This window comes from Rhinolophus sinicus, linkage group LG17, assembly GCF_036562045.2.
Source record: "Rhinolophus sinicus isolate RSC01 linkage group LG17, ASM3656204v1, whole genome shotgun sequence".
In the NCBI taxonomy this organism is placed as follows: domain Eukaryota; kingdom Metazoa; phylum Chordata; class Mammalia; order Chiroptera; family Rhinolophidae; genus Rhinolophus; species Rhinolophus sinicus.
Window position 1 is genome coordinate 12,544,293 of NC_133766.1, and position 21,212 is coordinate 12,565,504.

At 43.2% G+C, this 21,212-nt stretch overlaps 1 protein-coding gene across 3 annotated transcripts in view; it reads left to right on the forward strand.

The window, feature by feature from the left end:
* The window catches only part of RGL1 (ral guanine nucleotide dissociation stimulator like 1), a 210,435-nt gene that overhangs the window by 86,151 nt on the left and 103,072 nt on the right, over window positions 1-21,212 (forward strand). The window contains exons 1-2 of one of the 3 annotated variants that reach the window (XM_019738786.2): window positions 13,215-13,455; window positions 14,426-14,536. The exons of 1 other annotated variant lie outside the window; for it this stretch is intronic. In XM_019738786.2, the coding sequence (XP_019594345.2) occupies window positions 13,429-13,455; window positions 14,426-14,536 (138 nt within the window). In that variant the 5' untranslated portion in view covers window positions 13,215-13,428. Of the gene's footprint in view, window positions 1-13,214; window positions 13,456-14,425; window positions 14,537-21,212 lie in introns of those variants that run through there. One more of the 3 variants, XM_019738703.2, reaches the window with a different exon arrangement.

Genomic DNA, 21,212 nt, shown 5'->3' on the forward strand with positions numbered 1-21,212 from the left:
ATCCATGTTCACGCCATCCTTTTTCCTGAACTGAGCATTCCTTCTCCTTTTCATCTGCCAACGTTTGCTTCCCATTAAAGTCTCAGCATTAGACATCCCTGACTCCCGGACGCTGGATTCGGTGCCTCTTCTTGATGCTGGGGCTCCGCCATGGGCCTGCTCCATCATCGCAACCTCACATTCTTTGTGAGGCCCTATTGACTCATCTCTCTCCTCCCTAGACTGTAAGTTCTCTGAAAGCAAGGAGTCCGCATTAATCCCCACAGCATGCCCAGCGCCTAGTACAACCCGGGAGCACGATGGCTGCCTGTGTGATTGTACAAATGAACGAATGGGGCCATTGAGCCAGGCAGTACAAACCTGAACCAGGACAGTGGCACTAGGAATGAAAAGGACAAGTCACATAGGAAAGAGCCAGTAAGGATACAGTTCTTTTCTTTTCTATTGTTTTAATTAGGGAACAGTGTGTTTCTCCTGGGCCCATCAGCTCCAAGTCAAGTCATTGTCCTTCAGTCTAGTTGTGTGTGTGGGTGTGTGAGGGTGCAGCCCACCATCCCAAGTGGGAATTGAACTGGCAACCTTGCTGCCAAGAGCTTGCTCTCCAACCAACTGAGCCATCCGGCCGCCCTAGGACGGACATAATTCTTGAGAGCTGGCAGCTGTGTGATTGCACCTCTAAGTACTAATGGGCATGAAGAACTAATATACTTCATCAGGTACCCCAAAATCCTAAATAATATGAATGAGAGCAAAGATAACAATAAATGTTCTAAGAACAAAAATGTGTTCTTTTGAAAGCAATGTGCCATTTGGAGTCAAAACACTTGGGTTCAAACTTGGCCCCAGCATTTACATTGTCTTTGTAGTCTTGACATTTCAGTTTCTTGGGTCATAAAATGAGAGTAATACATTTACTTTTGGGGTCGTTGTGTGGATTGATGGGACTAATATATGTAGAATCACTCTGTAAACTGCAAAGTGACAGAAAGCGTTAGTGATTACCCCTGCAAAAATGTCTATACCTGCAAACAGGTGATAGCCAAGCTGTAGTAACTAAATTGAACATAATCCTGACCTACCCCAAGGGATTTCAATCTCAAACAAACCAGCTTAGCACAGAGGAACTTGGACAGTCTACACTGGGTGAAGTTACATATTTTTATCAGTATGACTCATGGAATCCTCTGGAGAGAGAGTCAACAAGCAGCATAGTGGGTATGAGCCCAGGTGGTGTGGTTGGGCTGGGCTGCCTCCTTCCCTCTGCCTGGTCTGTGAGGACCTCACATTTGACCTCTAAGCTTGGGCTCATGCCTTTCCCTCTGCTTGGACTGCGCTCTCCTTTGTTCCCGCCCTGCTTCCCAAAACCCTTTCCCTACTGCCTTGAAATTCTATTCATACTTCAAGCCTCCTCCAGGTGGCTCACAGCATTTAGTATCTCTAAACTTGCTTTCCATCCCCCACTCCCCCTGAAGAAAGAGGTCCCACTGTCTGATCTTCTTTCTCATGCCCTGAGTGGGGACAGCACTAGCTATCCCCAGGTATTTCCAAGGTGGGACTTGAAAGAGGCCCATCCATCCGGTCTGTATTCCTGCCCCCGACATGTGCCAGACTGTCACCTGGCACGTGTAGGTGACATCTGCATTCTGATTTGGAATTTAGCGTCTGGATGGCTCCACAGAAGCCCACAATGATACCCCTCCTTCTTGCCTGCTTACTTTGTTCATTCCCTTGTTTGCCTCCCTGACTGTGGATCCAGGATCAGTACGTGCAATTCAGTGCCTTACACATAGTATGTGTTCTGTTAAAGTCATTAAAATGGTTATTTATTTACCTGAGCCTTCACAGAGGATTAGTTAAGTGATTATGGGATTACATAAAAGAAAGCAAAAGCATACCTCAAGTTTCCAAGGGACATACATCCAGTTAGTGTGTTATACTATTAAGACAAATTAGTGCTGAAAAGGGGAGGTTAATGGCATTACTTCTTTTTTGGGAAAAAATGTACAGCCGATTCCCAATGACTACGTAAGGATGTGAAAGTCGGACAGTGAAGAAGACTGATAGCAAAAACTGATTCATTTGACGTGTTAGAGGAGAGTTCTAGAAAGATGAACAAGTGGGCCGTGGAACAAATTAAGCCTGAAATATCACTGGAGGCAAAAATGACAAAACTGAAGCTGTCCTATTTCGGACACATCATGAGAAGGCAGGGTCCTTTGGAAAAGGCAATGATGCTGGGAAAAACAGAAGGCAGCAGGAGAAGAGGAAGGCCAACTGTGAGATTGACTGACTCCACAGCGGAAGCCACAGGTATGAGTCCGCAGGAGCTGAGTAGGCCTGTGAGGACAGGACACTGTGATGTCACTCACTCACTCACAGGGCCACCAGGAGTCGGAGCTGACTCAACAACACACAATACACACACCAGCCTGTTGGGTACATTTTGTGAACTTGTGCCCCGTGCCTAGGAGTCTGTTCAGTCTGTGGTCCTTCTAAGTTCTGGTCCTTCCATCTATTGCTTTCCCTCCCCCATCCTCTTCCTCCACCATTTCTAATTCCCTCTCATCTTTCAGACCTCACCATAGAGGTCATTTTCTCTGGGAAGCATCCCTGAATTTTACAGTCTCAGCCTGTACGCGTATATTCCAATAGCAACCCTTTTCTCAGCGTTTCTCATCCTGTAATGCGTGTGTTTTGTCTTTTTCTACCTCTACTCTGTTAACATCATGAGGCAGGTACCCCAAGTGCCTTGTCAAAAGTTATTTCTGCAATGCCTCGCACAGTGCTTGATAAAGTGGACACTCAGCAAATATTCATTGCATGCATGAGTTAATAAGTAGGTAGAGGAATCTTTTTCCGAGCCTAGAACAATTTCAGAATCAGAGTATATCAGAGTAAATCTTAGAATATTATGATCTAGACTTTGGCTAAGTGACTCTCTTACCTCTGACTTCTGTTCGATTAATAGTTAACAGGTGTGTTAACTTGGATATAGGTTTGGCTGCTTATAATGGAGAGAGCCAATTTTACAATTTAAACAAGAAAGAATTCTATTTCTCTCACACAAAACGGTCCAGAATAAGCAGCCCAGGACTGGTATGGCAGCTCCGTTCTATGAGATAACAGTTACAGCCAGACATTTTCTATGTATCCTGGGCTCCACTACCCTGTTAGGAAACGCTTGTCCGTGTGGTTAATTGTCACAGCAAAATCCTACCAGGTTTTGTCTTGGAATCCTTGGAACCTACACCCAAAGTGAATTTAATTTCTTTTTGGTACCTGGACTGATTCTAGGACCTTCTGGACCTTCTTAGGGCATGTTGAGTCTGCTATGGATTTATAGAACTTATGAATTGAGAGATTTTTCATTGATTTCCCAGTCCCCATTTTACCTCCAAGCTCTTTCATGTGGGGAACACCAAAAACTCAGCCCGAGTTGGGTATGTATGCCAAGGATGCCAGTTGGTCCTCATGCTAAGCTCATCAACCGAGGGTGGTGTGGCTTCTGCAGGTACAAGACATGCTAACTTCACAGCCGGGCATCCTGGCAAGTTCCAGGAGAGGCATCCCTTTGAATAACGTTAAGCATATTACCTGTGTGGCTATAAGAAAAAAATGTGTTACTTATTTTGTTCTAAGGTTGCCATATGCCTTATGATTGCACCATCATTTCTTTACAATGCCTGTCTGTTGGGTTTATGTGATGCTGGGGAAAAGTCATTAGATTTTATGATTAAGATTTGAGATGAAGGTCAATCTACTCTATCTTTTCTCCCTTCCCACAACACACACACACACACACACACACACACACACACACACACACACACACACACACTATCCCTGAGGAAGAGGGGAGAAAAACCAGGGTAGGGGTGAGAGCTGAATGCACTTTCCATAGCAGAGCTATTTGCCTAACTAGAAGAAGCTGAATAAACCAAGTAAGGACGCCTTCCCTTCTCCTGCCCCAAACTAAACACATTTTTCATTCTATAGACCTCACTTCAATGTCTTAGACAAAACAGGATCAGTAGGGCTTAGCATGAGTTGATTCTGCAAGTTTAACAGGAAAATAAAAAGAACCAAAGATCTGCCTAAATTTGTTGCTGGCAAAGGCAATAGATGAGATATTTTCTGATTTTTTAAAAGACATTATCTAATTGATATACAATCCTCAGTCAACTCTCTAAAGTGGCAGAATTCACCTTTCTTTGTGTTTTGTGTGTCTCTGTGTGAGCAGTGATCAATATTTGAAGCATTTTGGTTAATTATTGTTAAAATTACAGTTCCATTATATATATTTTTCTTTTCTTTCCACCTTCTCAAAACTTCTCCTTTAAGGCAGAAACTTTCCATTCTTGGTTTCGTCCAAAAGACAAATATTTCTGGGAAAACATTGAGTTTAAGCTATTCAGCAATTCTGGTGTTATGTAACTGACCACACTTAGACTTTCAATTAACTTTGGTTACATTTTATTGAAGAGTGTCATAGACTAGAATAACTGGTCACAATTTTTAAAAAAAAACTTTTGTATGCTTTTAAACAGGGGACATCCTCTTGAAATACGTGTAACATCTTGTGATAATGATAGAAAATAAATCTCTTATCATTCAAAGTATTCTAAAGTCCACTGCCAGTATTCCAACACTGATTTTAGTGCGTTTGAGAATTTTTAATCGCATGAGCTTTCCTTTCAGCGTAGTTTCCATAACTCAAGCCCTCGTGTTCTTCTTCCCCTCATGCTCTTCTTTCTCTCTGCTTATTTTTGTTTGGTCTTCTTCGGTTGTGGGTGCATCTTGAGACTGTTTAGAGTGTTTCTCTTCCACTGAGGAGGAATCATATGATTCATGGTTTCAAACAACTTCCTTAACTATATCTCAACTTTCTTCATTCTTAACTATAACTCACTTTCTTCATTTCTGGTCTTTATCTTTCTTTCCTGTCACTTTTCAATATCTCTATTTTCTTTCTGCCCAGAACTGAACAGATCGTTTTTTTCCCCAAAGCAGAGAGTCCTTCCCTTTTCTCTTTACTGTCATGTCCCCACTACTATCCCATTGTCCCAGTCTTAAAACCTTGCAGGGTTCTTTCTTTCCCCTCTCATATACTTGCAGCATGCTGCCTGTCATCACGTTGCAACATTAATTTTCCCAAAATATCACCCAGATTCATTTCATTATTTCAAAAGACTTACGTTGTCTCAGCCTAGGTGTTAATTATTTGGCATGTCCGTTACTCTAATAGCTTCCTCTCTGCATTGCTTTCTTCCCTCTAGGCTAACCTATGGACAAGTATTAGAACCATCTCCTTCACAGCCTGTTTTGTCATTTCAGTTTCCTCTGAAGAAAAATTCAAGAATCTCCACAATCAGCTACTTTATCCAAACATCACTTCCCCACTTATACGAGCCACTTCTCAAACCAAATATCATCCTTTGAACCTGCCATCCTCTCCACTGGAGGACCCCCTCTCTTCCTCCCAGTCCATGTTTCTCTTTTTCTTCAAATGTAGTAGTTGGCACAGTCTTAATAAAAACTGTAGTTATCGGCAAGTCCTTTAAGAATGAGAGCCTGCGGACTGATTTTCTCAGTGTCCTCTCAGTGACACATCGCTCAGTCTGTTCTGCCCTCTCAACCTGCACTTACTGATTGTGGCTTTGTAAAGCCATTTCTCATTTATTCCCTTTATGTCCTTTTGCTGCTTTTAGAGTACAAGCATCTTCAAGGTAGAGACAATATTGAGTGATTTATTTATATCACCCAGCAATAGTTACTAAGCACTTACTGAATTTACAGCATGGCCTTTATCTACATATTTACCAATAGATCGATCAAATAGTTACTGAACATCTATCATGTGCCAGGCACTGTGTGAGGTGCTAGAACACAGTGAGGAGAAAACGCTGACATTTCCTCCGCCTTCATGGAGTTTGGGGGAAATAGACATTTATCAAATAACCACACAATTGAGTGTAAAATTACAACTGTGATAGAGCTGCAAAGAGAGGGACATGGCGCCATGAGAGCACATCATAGGGGATTTAATCCAGGTGGGAGAGGAGATGAGGGAAGGATGTCCCCAAAAGGGAGAATCACACGTGTGAAAGCTCTGTGATGGGGGTGGGGAAGATGTGTTCAAGACTATTGCTACTACCACTACTAGTAGTACCACTACTACTACCACCACTACTACATTACTACTGCCACTACTATACTACCAGTACTACTACCACCCTCACCCCCACCACTACTACTACTACCACCACCACTATACTACCAGTACTACCACCACCACCACCACCACCACCACGACCACCACTACTACTACCAGTACTACTACCCTGTTTCCCCGAAAATAAGACCTAGCAGGACAATCAGCTTGAATGCATCTTTTGGAGGAAAAATTAATACAAGACCTGGTATTATATTATATTATATTATATTATATTATATTATATTATATTATACCTGGTCTTATAGTATAGTAAAATAAGACCGGGTCTTATATTAATTTTTGCTCCAAAAGATGCATTTGAGTTGATTGTCTGGCCAGGTCTTATTTTCGGGGAAACACGGTATCACTACTACCATTACCACCATCACTATTACTACCACCACTGCTACTGCTACTATCACTACTACTACCACTACTACCACCTCTACCACCTCTACCACCACTACTACTAAACAACTCTGAATAGTAACCACGGTGTGGATACTGTGAGGATTATCTTATTTAATTCCCACTATGAACCAATGAGGAAGGTGTTTGTAGCCCTATTTTTTATAGGCTTAGAGACATTAAACATCTCGCCTCAGAGAGAAGTGATGCTTCTAGGACCCCATTCTAGGTGTCTCTGCCTGCAGAGCCATCACTTTTAGCCACTATGTTATAGCAGTTCTAACTTATTTGGATTTTCAGTGCCATTTCAATACCATTAGTATGGAAAAGGGAGGTTCCTTTAGCTCTGAAACAAGATATGAATTGGCTAACTGCCCAGAAAGGCCTTCCATAATCTTGGTCAAAGTCCTTCATGGCATCAGGTCACCCATCTCCCATTTTTGCAGAATGTTTTATTATATATCACACAGACGTGGCATTATGTCTGAGCTGATTATTGTATGTTTCAACCATGTGAACAAACTCCTAACTGTCCTTTCTTTTATGAAATCTATAATTAGATGAGGAATAATGCTTAGTTAGCTCAAGTTACACATAGTATTCCAGTAACCAACTTCCTCCTCAGGGAGCAGCATCAACCATTAAGAGTAACCGCCAATAATGGGTAAATTATTTGTTGAAAAATTTGTCATCATGACCAGAGGAGTCCTCTGCCTCTGGCCCGCCATCTGTCGAGTGCTATTTGTTTATGTTTCTTCTATCTCCACTTTCTACCCCCGAGGGCAGCCTCTTCTTTAGTTGTAGTAGCTGCATCTAAAATTGGCTTATAAGTTGCTTGCCTAATAGGAGAACCTAATAACAGATCATTGAGAATTTTAATGTATACCTTTTAGTATCTCTGTGATAATTAATAAAATCACTTTGGGACCTCAGAAAATGAAAGCAACTGTCTACTGCTTAGTAGAGTGTTCAGACGACTCTTCATCTTTAACCAAGCATGACTGGCTCTTTACCCTTTGCAAGGCAAGGTTGAAAGTTCAAGCAAAGAGTAGGTGAATAGGGCAACCCCGGTTAGCATAGCTAGAAACAACCATCGCAGGATGCCCAGCTGATGGTGGGAAGCTGACCATGAAGCGTATCAGTGAGCAACACAGCCCACAAGTCAGTCTGAAGAATAGAGAGAAGCATGTCTCTATTCTGGGATGTTGAAAGGACGTTGTTTGCATTTTGATAATTCTTTGATATTGTTAGGGGAAAGAGTCAAAAAGTAACAGATTTACTTGCCTATGTCCTCCCCCAAAAGTCTTGTTAGAGACCTACATATAGCTGAAGGTATAGTTTAAGAATACAATGTTGCAAAATGGCCATGACCAATTCCATTCAAAAGTGGGAAAGGTTTTCAAACTTGTCTGTTTAGGTAAGGCTGTGGGCTTGTAGAGGCAACAAGCACGCAACAGTCCTGAGGGATGGCAGGAGAGTCCTGCCTCTCACTTATTTAGCTTTCTTCCATGGCTGCTGTGGCTGTTGTTGCTATTATTGTGACTATCATTGCTCTCTTAGGACTGTTTTCCTCTAAACTTTTCACTGGGCGTAGGACATTATGGGCCAGCATTGAGTTTGAGGGCAAGATGGAGGCCTTCTCATTTCTTATCACCCTATGCTGATATTGCCACCTTCAAGACAAGTTTATCACTCTTTATTTCCCAGCACAGTGTCTGTTATACTTACACTCCCCTTACTTTCCTGTCATGTAGTACAATCTATTACCCAGCAAACATGTAAAGAACATGCAGATTGCAAACCAAAAGCAGAACATGGATACAGAATCACATTAAAGGGAAAGCGTGTGGGGGTAGGAGATTCATTTTTATTCAACTCCTATGTTCCAAGTACTTTATTTGGTGCTTTGTATAGTATTCTATTAGATGTTTCATATGGGATAGTTAATTTAACACTCATGATAAGCATGAAAGGAAACACGAGGACACTAAGAGTATAAGAAGTGAGGGTCAGACTTGGTTGACAAGTCTTCTGGAGCAGGGATGCAAACCCTGGCTCTCAGATGCGAAATGTCTCATCATTTACCCAGGTACATAAATATTATTCCATGTCACTCTGCGTATATAAGTATACTCTGTCATAATTTTAATAGTTTTCACTTTTCTTGTAGCCAGAGAGGAAGAATAAAATCTAGTGAAGTGTGGTGTCAGACAGGCCAGTGAGTGAGTAAATGAATGAATGAAGTATACAAACTACATATTTCCACTTCTAGAAAGATTTTTGAAGGAATCTGTACACCAGCTGCTTACCAGCTCTCCATGTATTGGCTCTGGTGAAACGGTAAAGCAAGAATATTTTTTTTCTCTCCAGTTTGGGGTTCTTCCATACCTCTTCCCTTTTTTCTGTTATATCCTAGGAATCTTCTATTGCTACTATCAGTGACCACCAAATACGGCAGTATAAAACTATTACTATTCCTAGCAACATCGTAATACTTTATGTAGAGCTCTTTTTTGGTCTTCTCCCCTCCCGCAACTTTAACACAATTTTTAGTGTACAGTACCTTATTGTTAGCTATTAGCACAAAGTTGTACAGATTTCTACAACTTTTTCATCTTGCATAATTGAAACTTGATACACAATGAACAGCAATTATCTAGTCCCCTTTGCCCCGGCCCCTGGCAACCACCATTGTACTTTCTGCTTCTCTGAGTTTGACTACTGTAGATACCTTACATAAGTGGACTCATGTAATGTGCTGTCCCTTCTGTGACTGTCTTATTGCACTTAGCATAATGTCCTCAAGTTTCATCCATGTTGTTGCATATGATGGGAAGTATTTTTCTTAAGGCCAAATAATATTCCATTTTATGTATCTACCACGTTTTCTTTGTCCATTCATCCATTCATGGACAGTTAGATTGTTTCCATATCTTGGCTATTCCGAATAGTGCTGTAAAGATCCATGGGAGCACTTAGATCTCTTTGAGATCCTGATTCCAATTCATTTGGATATTTACCCAAAAGCGGGATTGCTGGATCATATGTTCTATTTTGAACTTATTGATCAACCTCCATACTGTTCTCTATAGTGGCCGCACCAATTTACATTCTTACCAACATTATGCAAAGGGTCCCTTTTCTCCACATCCTTGCCATTTTTTTAAAAATCCTAACAAATCTGAGGTGATATCTCATTGTGTATTGATTTGCATTTCCCTGATGATTAGTAATGTTGAGCACCTTTCCATATATCTGTTGGCCATTTGTATTTCTTCTTTAGAGAAATGTTTATTCCTTTGCCCATTTTAAAATTCAGTTATTTGTTTTTTTGCTATTGAGTTGTAGGAGTTCCTTATATATAATGGATATTAACTCCTTATCAGATTTGTTGTTCGCAAAGATTTTATTCCCATACCACAGGTTGCTATTTCACTCTGTTAATGGTTTCCTTGGCTGTGCAGAAGATTTTTTTGTTTGATGTAGTTTTCTTGCTTGTCTATTTTTGTTTTTGTTGCGTGTGCTTTTGGTGTTATATCCATGAAATCATTGCTAAGACCAATGTTATGAATCTTTTCCCTGTGTATTCTTCTAGGAGTTTTACAGTTTCAGGTCATATGTTTAAGTCTTCAATCCATTTTGAATTAATTTTTGTGTATGGTGTAAGACAAGTGTCCAATTTCATTCTTTTGCATGTGGATATCCAAGTTTTCCATCACATTTGTTGAAGAGACTGTCTTTTCCCCATTGTGTATTCTTGGCCCCTTTGTCGAAGATCAGTTGACTGTATACACGTGGGTTTATTTTTGAGCTCTCTATTAGATTCCACTGGTCTATATGTTTGTCTTTATGCCAGTTCCATACTGTTTTGGTTACTATAGCTTTGTATTATAATATGTTTTGAAATCAGACCTCCAGCTTTGTTCTTCTTTATTAAGGTTGCTTTGACTATGTGGTGTCCTTTGTGGTTCTGTATGAATTTTAGGATTGTTTTCTATTTCTGTAAAAAATGCTATTAGAATTTTGATAGGAACTGCATTGAGTCTGTGGATTGCTTTGGGTAGTGTGGACATTTTAACAATATTAAGTCTTCCAATCCATGAACATGGGATGTCTTTCCATATTTTTGCGTCACCACTGCCCCCAAAACCTGTTAGAACTAATAAATGAATTCAGTAAAGTTGCAGGATACAAAATCAATACATAAAAATCAGTTGCATTTCAATACACTAACAATGAGTAATCCAAAAATGAAATTAAGGAAATAATACCATTTATAATAGCATCAAATAGAATAAAATACTTGATAATAAACTTAACCAAGGAGATCAAAGACTTGTACACTGAAAACTGTAAAACATTACTGATCTCCTTTTAACAAAATTGACCTGTCCTTTTAGGACCATGCTAGGTCATGGGTAGGCTAATCTGGTAAGTAAATTCAAATTTAGTTATAAATGGCTTATTGGTTTATCCTTCCCACATATTGACCAGGCATATTTTAACCCTAAGGTGTGTGTAATAGTACTGGCTGAGCTCCCTGCAGGTGAAATATTTTTAAATAAATATTTAAAAAATTGTAAACTGCAACACTTGATTGCACTATCTAGCATAAAACCAGCCCCTTTTTTTGGATCAGCATTTGGACAAAATCACCTATATTATCAGGTATAAACACAAGTAGTTATTCTTGGAAAAGCTCTCTGAAATTATAATGTAATTCAGTGAGAAGACATCATCTGAGATTTTCCCACACGGAATACATACACAACTTTTCAGTGAGTCTGGGAAAATACAGTTTGGGGGGAAGTGCAATAATAAGGGAATGGAACTTTTTTTGATCACTTGCCATGTGTTAGATGATTTGCAATTACATCCCACTTAATCCCTTTTCAGACTCTGTGAGGTAGATATTTGTCCCATTTTGCAGATAAGGAAATTAAAACTCAGGGTAGTAGCTCCCACGCTCACTCAATATAAACGTGGATTTGAGCTGGATCTGCTCAAAGCCAGTTCTTTTCCCTTTACACGCCAGGTGGCCAGCCAGCGAATTGGTGGGATAGAGAGAAGGGTGCTGAGACCTGAAACGCGAGTGGGGCCTTATGAATTATAAGCTGCCCTGTCCAGGAAGGCCTCCTGGGAGGGACGCGGCCGAACAAACTGCTTGGAAAATTTTCAGTAATTTCCAAATTTACTGCCAAAAATCAGGTGAAAGTTATGAAATGAATTATATGGGCCGCTGAACTGTCCTCTGGTGCATTTTGTCGTCTTCACGATCACTGACCAGGTGGGCCTGGGGGCCTGAGGGTGGCTTCAGAAACAGGGAGGTAGGACTTCTGCACGATTCTCCTCTGACACTGGGGACACTGTGTCTTGGTGGCCACAGGAGGATCTGGTCAGCCTCTCTCCATGGCTACTGAGCTCCACAGGTTCTAGTTGTGTGAGAACATGGGTGAGTGACTTCAAGATGTTCTCAAGTGTCCAGAGATCCTTTTGTTTTTCCTTGATGCACTCTCAGTGCCATCTATTCTGCTCTCCTGGGAACATCTGTACACTTGATTCTGTAGCTTTTCAGCTCATGATATATTTATTATTATCCACAGCCCACCTTATGCCTTAACCTGGCAATTAGTGAGAGGCCTCTAAAAAAAAATGAAAGGCGATTAAATTCATGTAGGGGTGAATAGTATAAAAGACATGAGCCCTAAAGGTTTTGTCATTGGCATGGAATTCTGTCACGTGCCAAAGTTTGATTATAGTATCATCTGGTATCTCGCTGTTGATTTATTAAAACTGGATCTAAAAATGGTTATAATCTTTTGTCCTGAGAGCAGATCTTTCTGTTCTGACAAAACTCCCTCTGGCAGTCTCCTCATGAATGGCTTTCCCCTATGGTTAGTATCCTGCTGTGTCCCTACAGACAGCTGGAGATGGTGACAAGTCACAAAGACTCAGGGACCCTCCAGGGCCACTGACCATCCACTTTCCAAGCTGTCGGTCCGTCCCAGCAAAAGCCCTTTCCTGCTCTGTCCCCCGCCTTCCCACAATGGCCGGTCACTGTTGGAAGAATCTTATCCTAACGTGTGGTAGGAAGAAGTCCAGCTGACGGGTGGGGTGCTGCGGCGGGAGAGAGTGCAGACCCCGGGCATGGGTTCTGGAATATCCTTCGAGCAATTCGTTTTTGTCCTAATGAAAAACTTCCTGGCTTCTAGGATTGCTCCTCTCATTGGGGTCGCTCCGATTTAATCACAATCTAGTAACAGGCAGATACTCGACGTTTTTCTGACCCTTTCCTCCCATGCTTTTCGCACTCCCCCGTCTCCGTGTCCCCCTTTTCTTTCTTTTAGCGAAGGAAGAAGACATACAACTGCTAACCTCCACACCACATCCGAGTTTTTTTTTTTTCTGGCACCTGGTGACCATCAGGGAAACCTGATCGACTTGAAAGGGTTGTGTCCCCGATCACCTCCGGAGTGGGAGAAATTATTTCACCCTAACTTTATCCATGGGATTTCAGAAAGGGAGCGTGCGCTCCCAAGCGCAAACAGGAAAGCCTTACATCACGGAGCGGCGTGGGGAGGAGTCTGCGGCGCCCTCGCTCGCTGCTCGCTCGCTGCGCTCCCTTTGTGGCCCGAGTCGCGCGCACCGGCGGCAGCGGGGGCAGCGCGGCGCGTGTCTGTGCGGGGAGCGCGGCGGCCGCGCGGGCCGGGGGCCGGGGGCGTCGCGGGCTGAGCCCCGCAGGGAGCGCGTTGGCCTGGGAGCAGGGCGCATCATGCCGCGGCCCCGTACCGAAGGGAACACTGAGAATGAAATTGCTTTGGCAAGCTAAAATGGTAACGAGCCCTCTCTGCCTTCTCCCAAGGCTTCTCCGGTGGGGAATCTTCTCCCGCTTTCTCTGGGCGTGTTTTGGACTCTCTCGGCGTGAACGGAGCAATCCGATCCCCAACTTGTGAGCTAAAGCTTTCTCCCTCTGCTTTGTGTGCCTTGCTCGCTGCGTGTCTTCTCCCTTCCAGCGATGCCCACCTTCTCCGCAATTGCCTTTGGTGTGTCTGGGGCAGACGTAGGACCGGAAAGGAGAACTTTCAAGGGAAAAGAACTGTTCGTCTGCGTGGACCGCGGAGCGCGTCTGTGTCCCAGCGGCTCCAACGCAAAGTTTAGCCGGGGACGTGGAAATCCAGGGAGTCCGTGTACACACCTTCTACTTGCTTTTCCTGCACTTGCCAGATGATTTTATGGAAATGAAAACTTTCCACCCCCTGCTAACTTTCTGGGTCCCCAAACGATAAGAGGAGAAAAAGACATGGGAAGCGTTTGACTTCTAAAGGACGGAGGACTTGGCATTTTACATGCTTGTTTGTGTCTGAGTTTAAAAGGCAGTTTGCTCAAATAACTGAGCCACTTATAAAAGTGCAAACCTTTTCTGCCAATGAATTAGTTTTCCTTTCACTTAAGGAGGAAAACTTAATCAGGACTAAACCACAGTTTGTTTTTTTCTGAGAAAGAAAAAAAAAAGATTAAAAAAAAATCCTATTTAAGATACGTGAGCGAGTCTAGGAAAAATAACTAAATGGAAAAGTCCGGGGATTCTGATACCACAGGAAAGGGCTGGGGGCCAAGAAAATCTCAGCATTCCCTTTATCACAGTGTGTCTTGTATTGCTCTGATTGTAATATTTATTTTGAACAGCCCATCTTGTGCCCTGAGTGCTGGGTAAGCAGCAAAGCAGCTGGGACAGATTGTGGTTAGCAGAGAGGAGAAAAAAAAAATACTTTTTTTCTTTCTCTTTATCCCATCCCTTGGCAGAGCTCGATTCAGGACTGGGGTGAAGAGGTAGAGGAAGGAGCTGTTTACCATGTCACCCTGAAAAGAGTCCAGATTCAACAGGCTGCCAATAAAGGAGCAAGATGGCTAGGGGTGAGTAAAGCTGGAGAGATTGTGAACTTTGGAGTTCCAGTGTGTGTTGTTCTGTGAATATCATTATTATTTAGCAGAGGCACGCTCTTCCCCCCCCCCCCCCTTCGCTTTTGGCCCCAGAAAGGAAACTGCCAATGACCCAGTATTTGCACTAGCTGTACAGGTCTGTTTTGGTACTTAATGTTTTCCACAGCATCTTCCCTAGGTTCGTCAATAATTCAGAACCTCTTAGAAACATCTTGAGGTATCTGGCTAGTAGAGTGGGGTGGAAGGGCAGAAGGTGACACAGAGTCACGGGACCGGAAAGCAGCAGTCTGATACACAAGAGCCACAAGCAGCTTTGCCCAGATGGCACCCTTTTCTCTCCTGGTCCTCCCCCTGCTGATGCCAGCAGCCCCAGTTCTACTCCTGCACGTTTATGAAGTACCCAGAATGCTCAGGGCGCAGACCATTTCAAATCTGCTTCCTGGGGGAGGTGGCACATTTCCCACTGTCACCTCCTTTCTGCGGCCCTTGGCCTGTGAGGAGGCAGATGTGTGCTCGGTGTCCATGGCTTCACACGTAGAGTGCACAGAGTAGAGTGCTGGGCCTTTGGAGAAACGCTGCCTCCACAGGCAAGATTTTTTTCTGAGATTCTTACACGTTATCGCCTAATAGATCCTTCAGCACATCCCAAAGAGAGGGGATGTGGAGAAATGGAAAGCTTGGTGGCAGGATCATTACCTGAGCAAACACGGACATGTGGAAGAACAAAGGAATTCTTGATCTGGAGATAGAAGTAATCCTCAGAGGGAGCAGGGAGAGGTGACACAGAGAGCCTTGCGAAAGAAAGTAATGGTCGGCTGAATAGAGGGGATGCATGTGGTTTCCCAGGCCCTATTCTAGCCACACTCAGACTTCATAGCAATGAAGATTGTACCCTTGCATCAGTCTTAACTGCCTTTGGGTTTCAGAACATTCTGAGTGTTTGGAGAAGCATTCAAAGGTGGGGTATGAAGGAGGACAGGAAACAAAACTGCTCAGGGCTTCCCAGGAAGACCAGAGGCAACATGGGACCTGTGACTCCTAGAAGTTAAGGCAGGATGGCCAGCAGCAGTGAGTTCTTCTGCCACAGGCCTGCTGCTTTGCCGACACAGGCCTTCATGGCGTGAGCTGCCCAAGCTGGTTCAACTCAGGTCTTTCCTGCTCTGTCCTTTGGGCCGAGGTCCCAAAGTACAGAGTAAATTGTTAGTAAATTGTTAGGCCCCATCTGCAGGTGTGGCCTGACCTGAGGTCTTCACCGAACAGGTAGGTACCTTACTCAGAAGATGATTCTAAAATGAGGTGCCTCACCAGTAAGCCAGATAGGGAAAGAAGCACGACAGTTCTGACAGGTCATCACTTTGTGTCTGGTGGTTGTGTCTATATGCATTTTATTTAAACGTGGTGTTGATGTGGCTTGGACTGCCCGGATATTTCAAAATGATTCATAGGTTCTGAACCAGCTGCCTTCAAAAGCGTTGTTGCGTTTTCTGATGCCGGGTTGTTCCTCTCTTTCTAACAAGACTGATGTTGCTTGGGTGACAGTTTTAGTTTTTAGCCAAACACAATAGCAGTGAATGAGTAAGTCATGGGGAAATGGAGGGGTTGCCGCTGTCGGCCCCAAACACACAACTTATGGTTCATTTAGATGTTCACAGTTATTTAGTAATTCTCACGGACAGTTCTGTTCACTGGGCTCCACTTCTCTCCCCTCTCTTCCGGTGCTTTCAGATTTATACAGAGTGTAGAGTTAGTCCATCCAAGATTTAGCAATAGAGCTGAGCTATTGAGACGGAGGATAACGTGAAAAGATTGCTTCTAGCTGGTGGAGGAATCTGTCCCTTCCTTCTCATTTCAACAAAGCGTGATTTGCTGCTACCGCCCCAGTCCTCAAGAGCGCCTCTTAGGAACTCGCCACCTCTGATCCTGCTCGTTTTTTTGTCTTAGGTGTGCTGTGGGGAAGGTCTGTTTTTGTCCTTGGAAATTCCAGACTTAATTAAATGTGACTCAACCCACTGAGCCATAGCAATTGCAAAACCTTTCTCTTTAGGATTCCAGTGGCTTCTCCATATTTGTTTCCCTACATTCCAATAACCCTTTCAGAATACTTCAAAGCAACCAGTTTTAGAGTGAACTACAGACTGAGGTGACGACAACCTTCTGGAGAACGTGGTACCATGATTATCTCTTCCCCCCCCCCATGAGGAAACTAAAGCCCAGAGAGGTTAAATGGCTTGACAGGCTCACACAGCTAGGAGGTGGTGGAGGCTAGATTCAAACCCAGACGATTAATTCCTTGCTGTCAGGAACTGCTTGGGACCTTAGGCTGTTTCCCGAGTAGTGGAAGAGAATGAGAAGAGGCAGGATGCTTCTCTAGACATTGCACCTGGTCTAGGAGTTGAGTGATGCAGCCATCTTTTAGTTACAGTTTGAATGATACCTTGAGCTACAAGTTGAGATATTTCTTGTGAAGATGTGGATCTTATTGATAAGCTCCCTGTTTTGGATGCGTGAAGTGTGGCATAGCAAAGATACGTACAAGGTTACGCAACACTTGAGGGTGAGCAGAGCTCTCATTGCATGTCTGTAAGACTTGTTCAAAAAGCCTCAAATACAATTTTGGTATTTTCTAGTCCTCAGACCTCAAAACAACTAAGATTCAATTTTGGGAAGGATAGCAAATTGATTACACGTCCTTAGGGCATTCTATTTTGTTTGTTACATTTTGTGTTCCGTTGATCTTTTGAAGTAACCCCCTCTCCCCTCCCCGCCCTCCCACCCTACTTTGGTTGTAAAATATACAACTAAGTATGGCCCAGGCGGGGTTTACTTATATATGCAGCTGCGGCTTTGCCCATTGACAGTGAGGTTATGTTGGACAACTTTGAAAAACCAAATATTTTTGAAATACTGACCCAGTTTTCCCTTTGCATTAACGTCTTAGACTGGGATAATTTTACTGGGCTATAGCCCTCAAAGAAAAATGGCTCCAGTTATGTCAGCATCATAAAATCTCAGGATTGGAGGAGTCATTAAAAATTAATTTCACCCAACCATTCAGTTAGCTTATAGAATGTCCAGTGATTTCTGGAAGGGCAAATGGTCAAAACTTACTGTTTTTCTTTGGTCACAGCATTGTGGTTATACATTGACAAGACATGTAGAAGTGACGTAAGAAAATAGCAATATTTTCTGGAAGCAGAAAGTGCACCATTTTAGGAAGAATACCCAAATGGACAAAAGAAAAGGTTCTGTTAGAGAAGGGGCATTGGTGTCAAGCCAGTTCTGCTCTCTTCAGAATAGGACAGACACAGGGTCCAGAAAAATGTGTCAAACCTGAGGTAAGTTCAGATGGGGGATATTTGCTTCACAAGCAGGATAGGTAGGGCTGGGTCACCTCTGCAAGGTTTGTGGGGAGTGGAATGGTCAGTGGAGAGTCACGTGGCTTTTCTCAGTTGCACTTTTTTGTGGTTATGTGGTCTGTGTGGTGGGGGCCCAGTACCTCCCTTCCCTACATCCCATATTTATCACACTATCTCCCAAATAGGCTCTTGCTGGGAGGCTGGTAAAGACAGTGGAATAGGACAGGAGAAAACAAAATATCTTCAGGAAAAAAAGGAACTAGAAAGCTGTCGTAGAACCCAGCATTTAGGGTGACTTGTGGCCAGTCCGTGGTTATATGGGGGCAGTGGTATGATAATCCCTTGTCACATCTGGATCGAGACGTTGATTCTCACTTGGACACACTATTTGGATTGACTCCAACTGGTGTTCTGGTGGTTTTGTTGTCTGTATGGACTTCAAATGGCTTACAGTTCCTCAAGTTTTCAACTAACTTCACTTCGAGAAAGCTTCTCTGATTTCCCAAGTCTGGAGGAGGTATCCCTTCTGTGTGTTCCGGAAGCATTCTCCATCTCTCTGTCATGCATTTACCTCACTCTGTTGTAATTGCCTGTTTGTTTGTTTCTGTCCCCCACTAGTCTGTCAGCTTGGTGAAGTGGGAACTGTGGCCACTTAGTTGACTTTATCCCTTTTTGGGAGACTAATATTGTCTTGGTAAATGTGAGTGTGTGGTTGTGCCTCGTTTAAAACAAAATCAGCACGAAGCCGTTAGCTTATAAAGAAGAGGAGGGGAGTGTGGGAGTGAGAAAAATCAATTACTTAATGATTACAGCTATTTTACATCCTTTCTGGAACAAAGCAGGGCACAAACAATGGTAGTGATTATTCATTTTTACAAAAAAAGAAGTCACGGTAGTGAAGTAGCTGGAGAATTCTCCAGTGCCTTCTAAAAGCAAGAGGTCCGCTTGTACTTGTCTTATTGCTGAATGTTGAAGAAAGAAAGGCAGTACATGAGTTAAAGAGTGTTGGCGAGCATTGTAATTATGTGTGGTTGGAAAGCTCAGGAGCAGGATTTTAGAACTGTAAGGAGATAAGCCCTAGAGGAGCCTTTAGTTTATAGTTGGCCATCCTTGGTTTCATCGAGGAGAACTGGCCCTTGGGTTGCATTATTCTTGTCTCTGGGAATGTTTAATTTAGGCTTTAGAAAGTAAATTTCAAAAGTTAGTAACCTAACCATCTGTAAATGAACCAATTGGTATGATTCATTTTGACCTTGGGAACATGTTTCTAAAGTAATCCAATATGGTAGCCTACACCAATCAAGAAAATAACAGTAAATTTCAGTTCTCTGAGCTAGTTGCGTCTTTTCACTGTTTTCAAAACCTGTTGGGATCTGTGTAAGGAATATGTAGCATGTTATCAAGAATATCCACTTCAGTTCATCCGTCCAGGGGACATCTAACCAAGTTCAAAATACATGTCTACCCCCAGCGAATACATAACAGCATAAATGTAAGAGGCACCTTAACTCCTTGTACTTAAAGTATACATTCTGGTAAATCAATGTTATAAGCATATTTCATTCCTATTTCCATGAAATTATAAAGAAAAAGTTTCTTGGAGTCTTAAATTTAGGAAGAACAGGAGACCAATAGGTAAATACTGTATCTTTCTCCTAATACTTGGCACTTAGCTGGCATTTGTCACTTTCCTCTCCTCCTTATTTTAGTTTCCTTTGTTCACGGCATTTGTTTCTTTTTATGCTTCCCCTTCTAAATAATCAGAGTCTTACAGTGACTGTCTTATACATCTTATATGAAAACATGCAGTGATAAGCTAAAATCAGTAAAACATTTAACTGTCTACCATGGTATACTTTTTATGGAACAAAATATATATATTTCTGTAAGCAAAGCAAGGACGTTATGGTAAAAAGGGGGAAGATGCTAAGTGTTGCCTCATTCCATTCGAGAAACTCAGCTAGCTAGTGTCTAGTTTGCTGGTGGGTGTGGCTATCTGCACAGAGTTGGGTTGGAGTCTGGCGTTTCTGGGTCATTTGCTAGTAAACACATCTGGTGTGAACTCCCTCAGTACTGCTGTGTGTCTCTCTGAATCTGTATGATTCTGTCATCTGTATGTGAGTTTGCTATCCTCACTTTCGATAGCATTCATTTATTCATCAAAAGCCTCCTTTGTGCCAGACCCCATGTTCAATCTTGGGACTCCAGAGTAAAAGTAAACACCCCTTATTCTTAAAGAATATACGGGTAGGAAGGGAGAGAGAAATGTGAACTAATTCCAGGATATTGTGGTAAGTGTGATCGGTGCTATATGAGCCGTCTGCACTGTGAGCTCTGGGGAGAGGCATGTAAATCAGATGGGAACGGGGGCGTGGGCAGTCCAGGAAGGCTGCAAGGAAGAGGGGGCCCTTTAGTGGTGAGTTGACGGATGAGTAGGAGTTGAATGAGGGTGTGTGGGGCACTGGGATGGGGATTTCAGGGAGAGAGCACAGCGTGGGAGAAAGCATGGGGGCTGGACATGAGACCACTGTGTGGGGCCCAGCATGGGAAGAAGGAAGGATGCCTGGTGGGAAAGTGACAGGAAAAGAGGCTGGAGAGAAAGGCGGGAGCCAGGTCCCTGAGAACCTGGTGTGCTGAGCTGTGGGGTTCGCTCTGTCCTGAATGCTAGGGCAGCCATTGAAGGGCTGGAGGCAGAGTGGCACGGTCAGATTTGCCTTTTAGAAAGATGACTGACAGCTGAGGGCTGGATGCACTGGGATGAGGGGCTGGGGAGGAGGCTACGGTGGTAATGAAGTGAGGAAAGGGATGAGGACCTCCGCGGAAGGACAAAGACGGTGGGAAGGAAGAGCGATGGGAGTGGGGGCAGGAGGCCTGGCACCTGGTTCCAAGGAGCAGGTCAAAAGCCCCTGGCTTTCTGGGTTCAGCAGCATTTCCTGCTCACTGGGTGCCATGTCCTGAGGACTTCAGGCCAGGCTTCCTCTGTATACACACTAGCAAATGCCTCCCTGCTTGTCAGACGCCCTGCAAAATAACCAGACCTGGCATGTCTGATGTGTCATCAGATTCCAGGCGACTTGGAAGAACTGGCAGTTTCTTTTCCTTCCTTCCTTCCTTCCTTCCTTCCTTCCTTCCTTCCTTCCTTCCTTCCTTCCTTCCTTCCTTCCTTCCTTCCTTCATCTTCTATTTCCCTACAAACTAAACAAATTGAATCTGGAGGCATGGAGAGAGAATAAATATGGAACCCACAGGATTGTGATTACAGAGTTGTATTTTAGACAATAGCAGTTAAACTT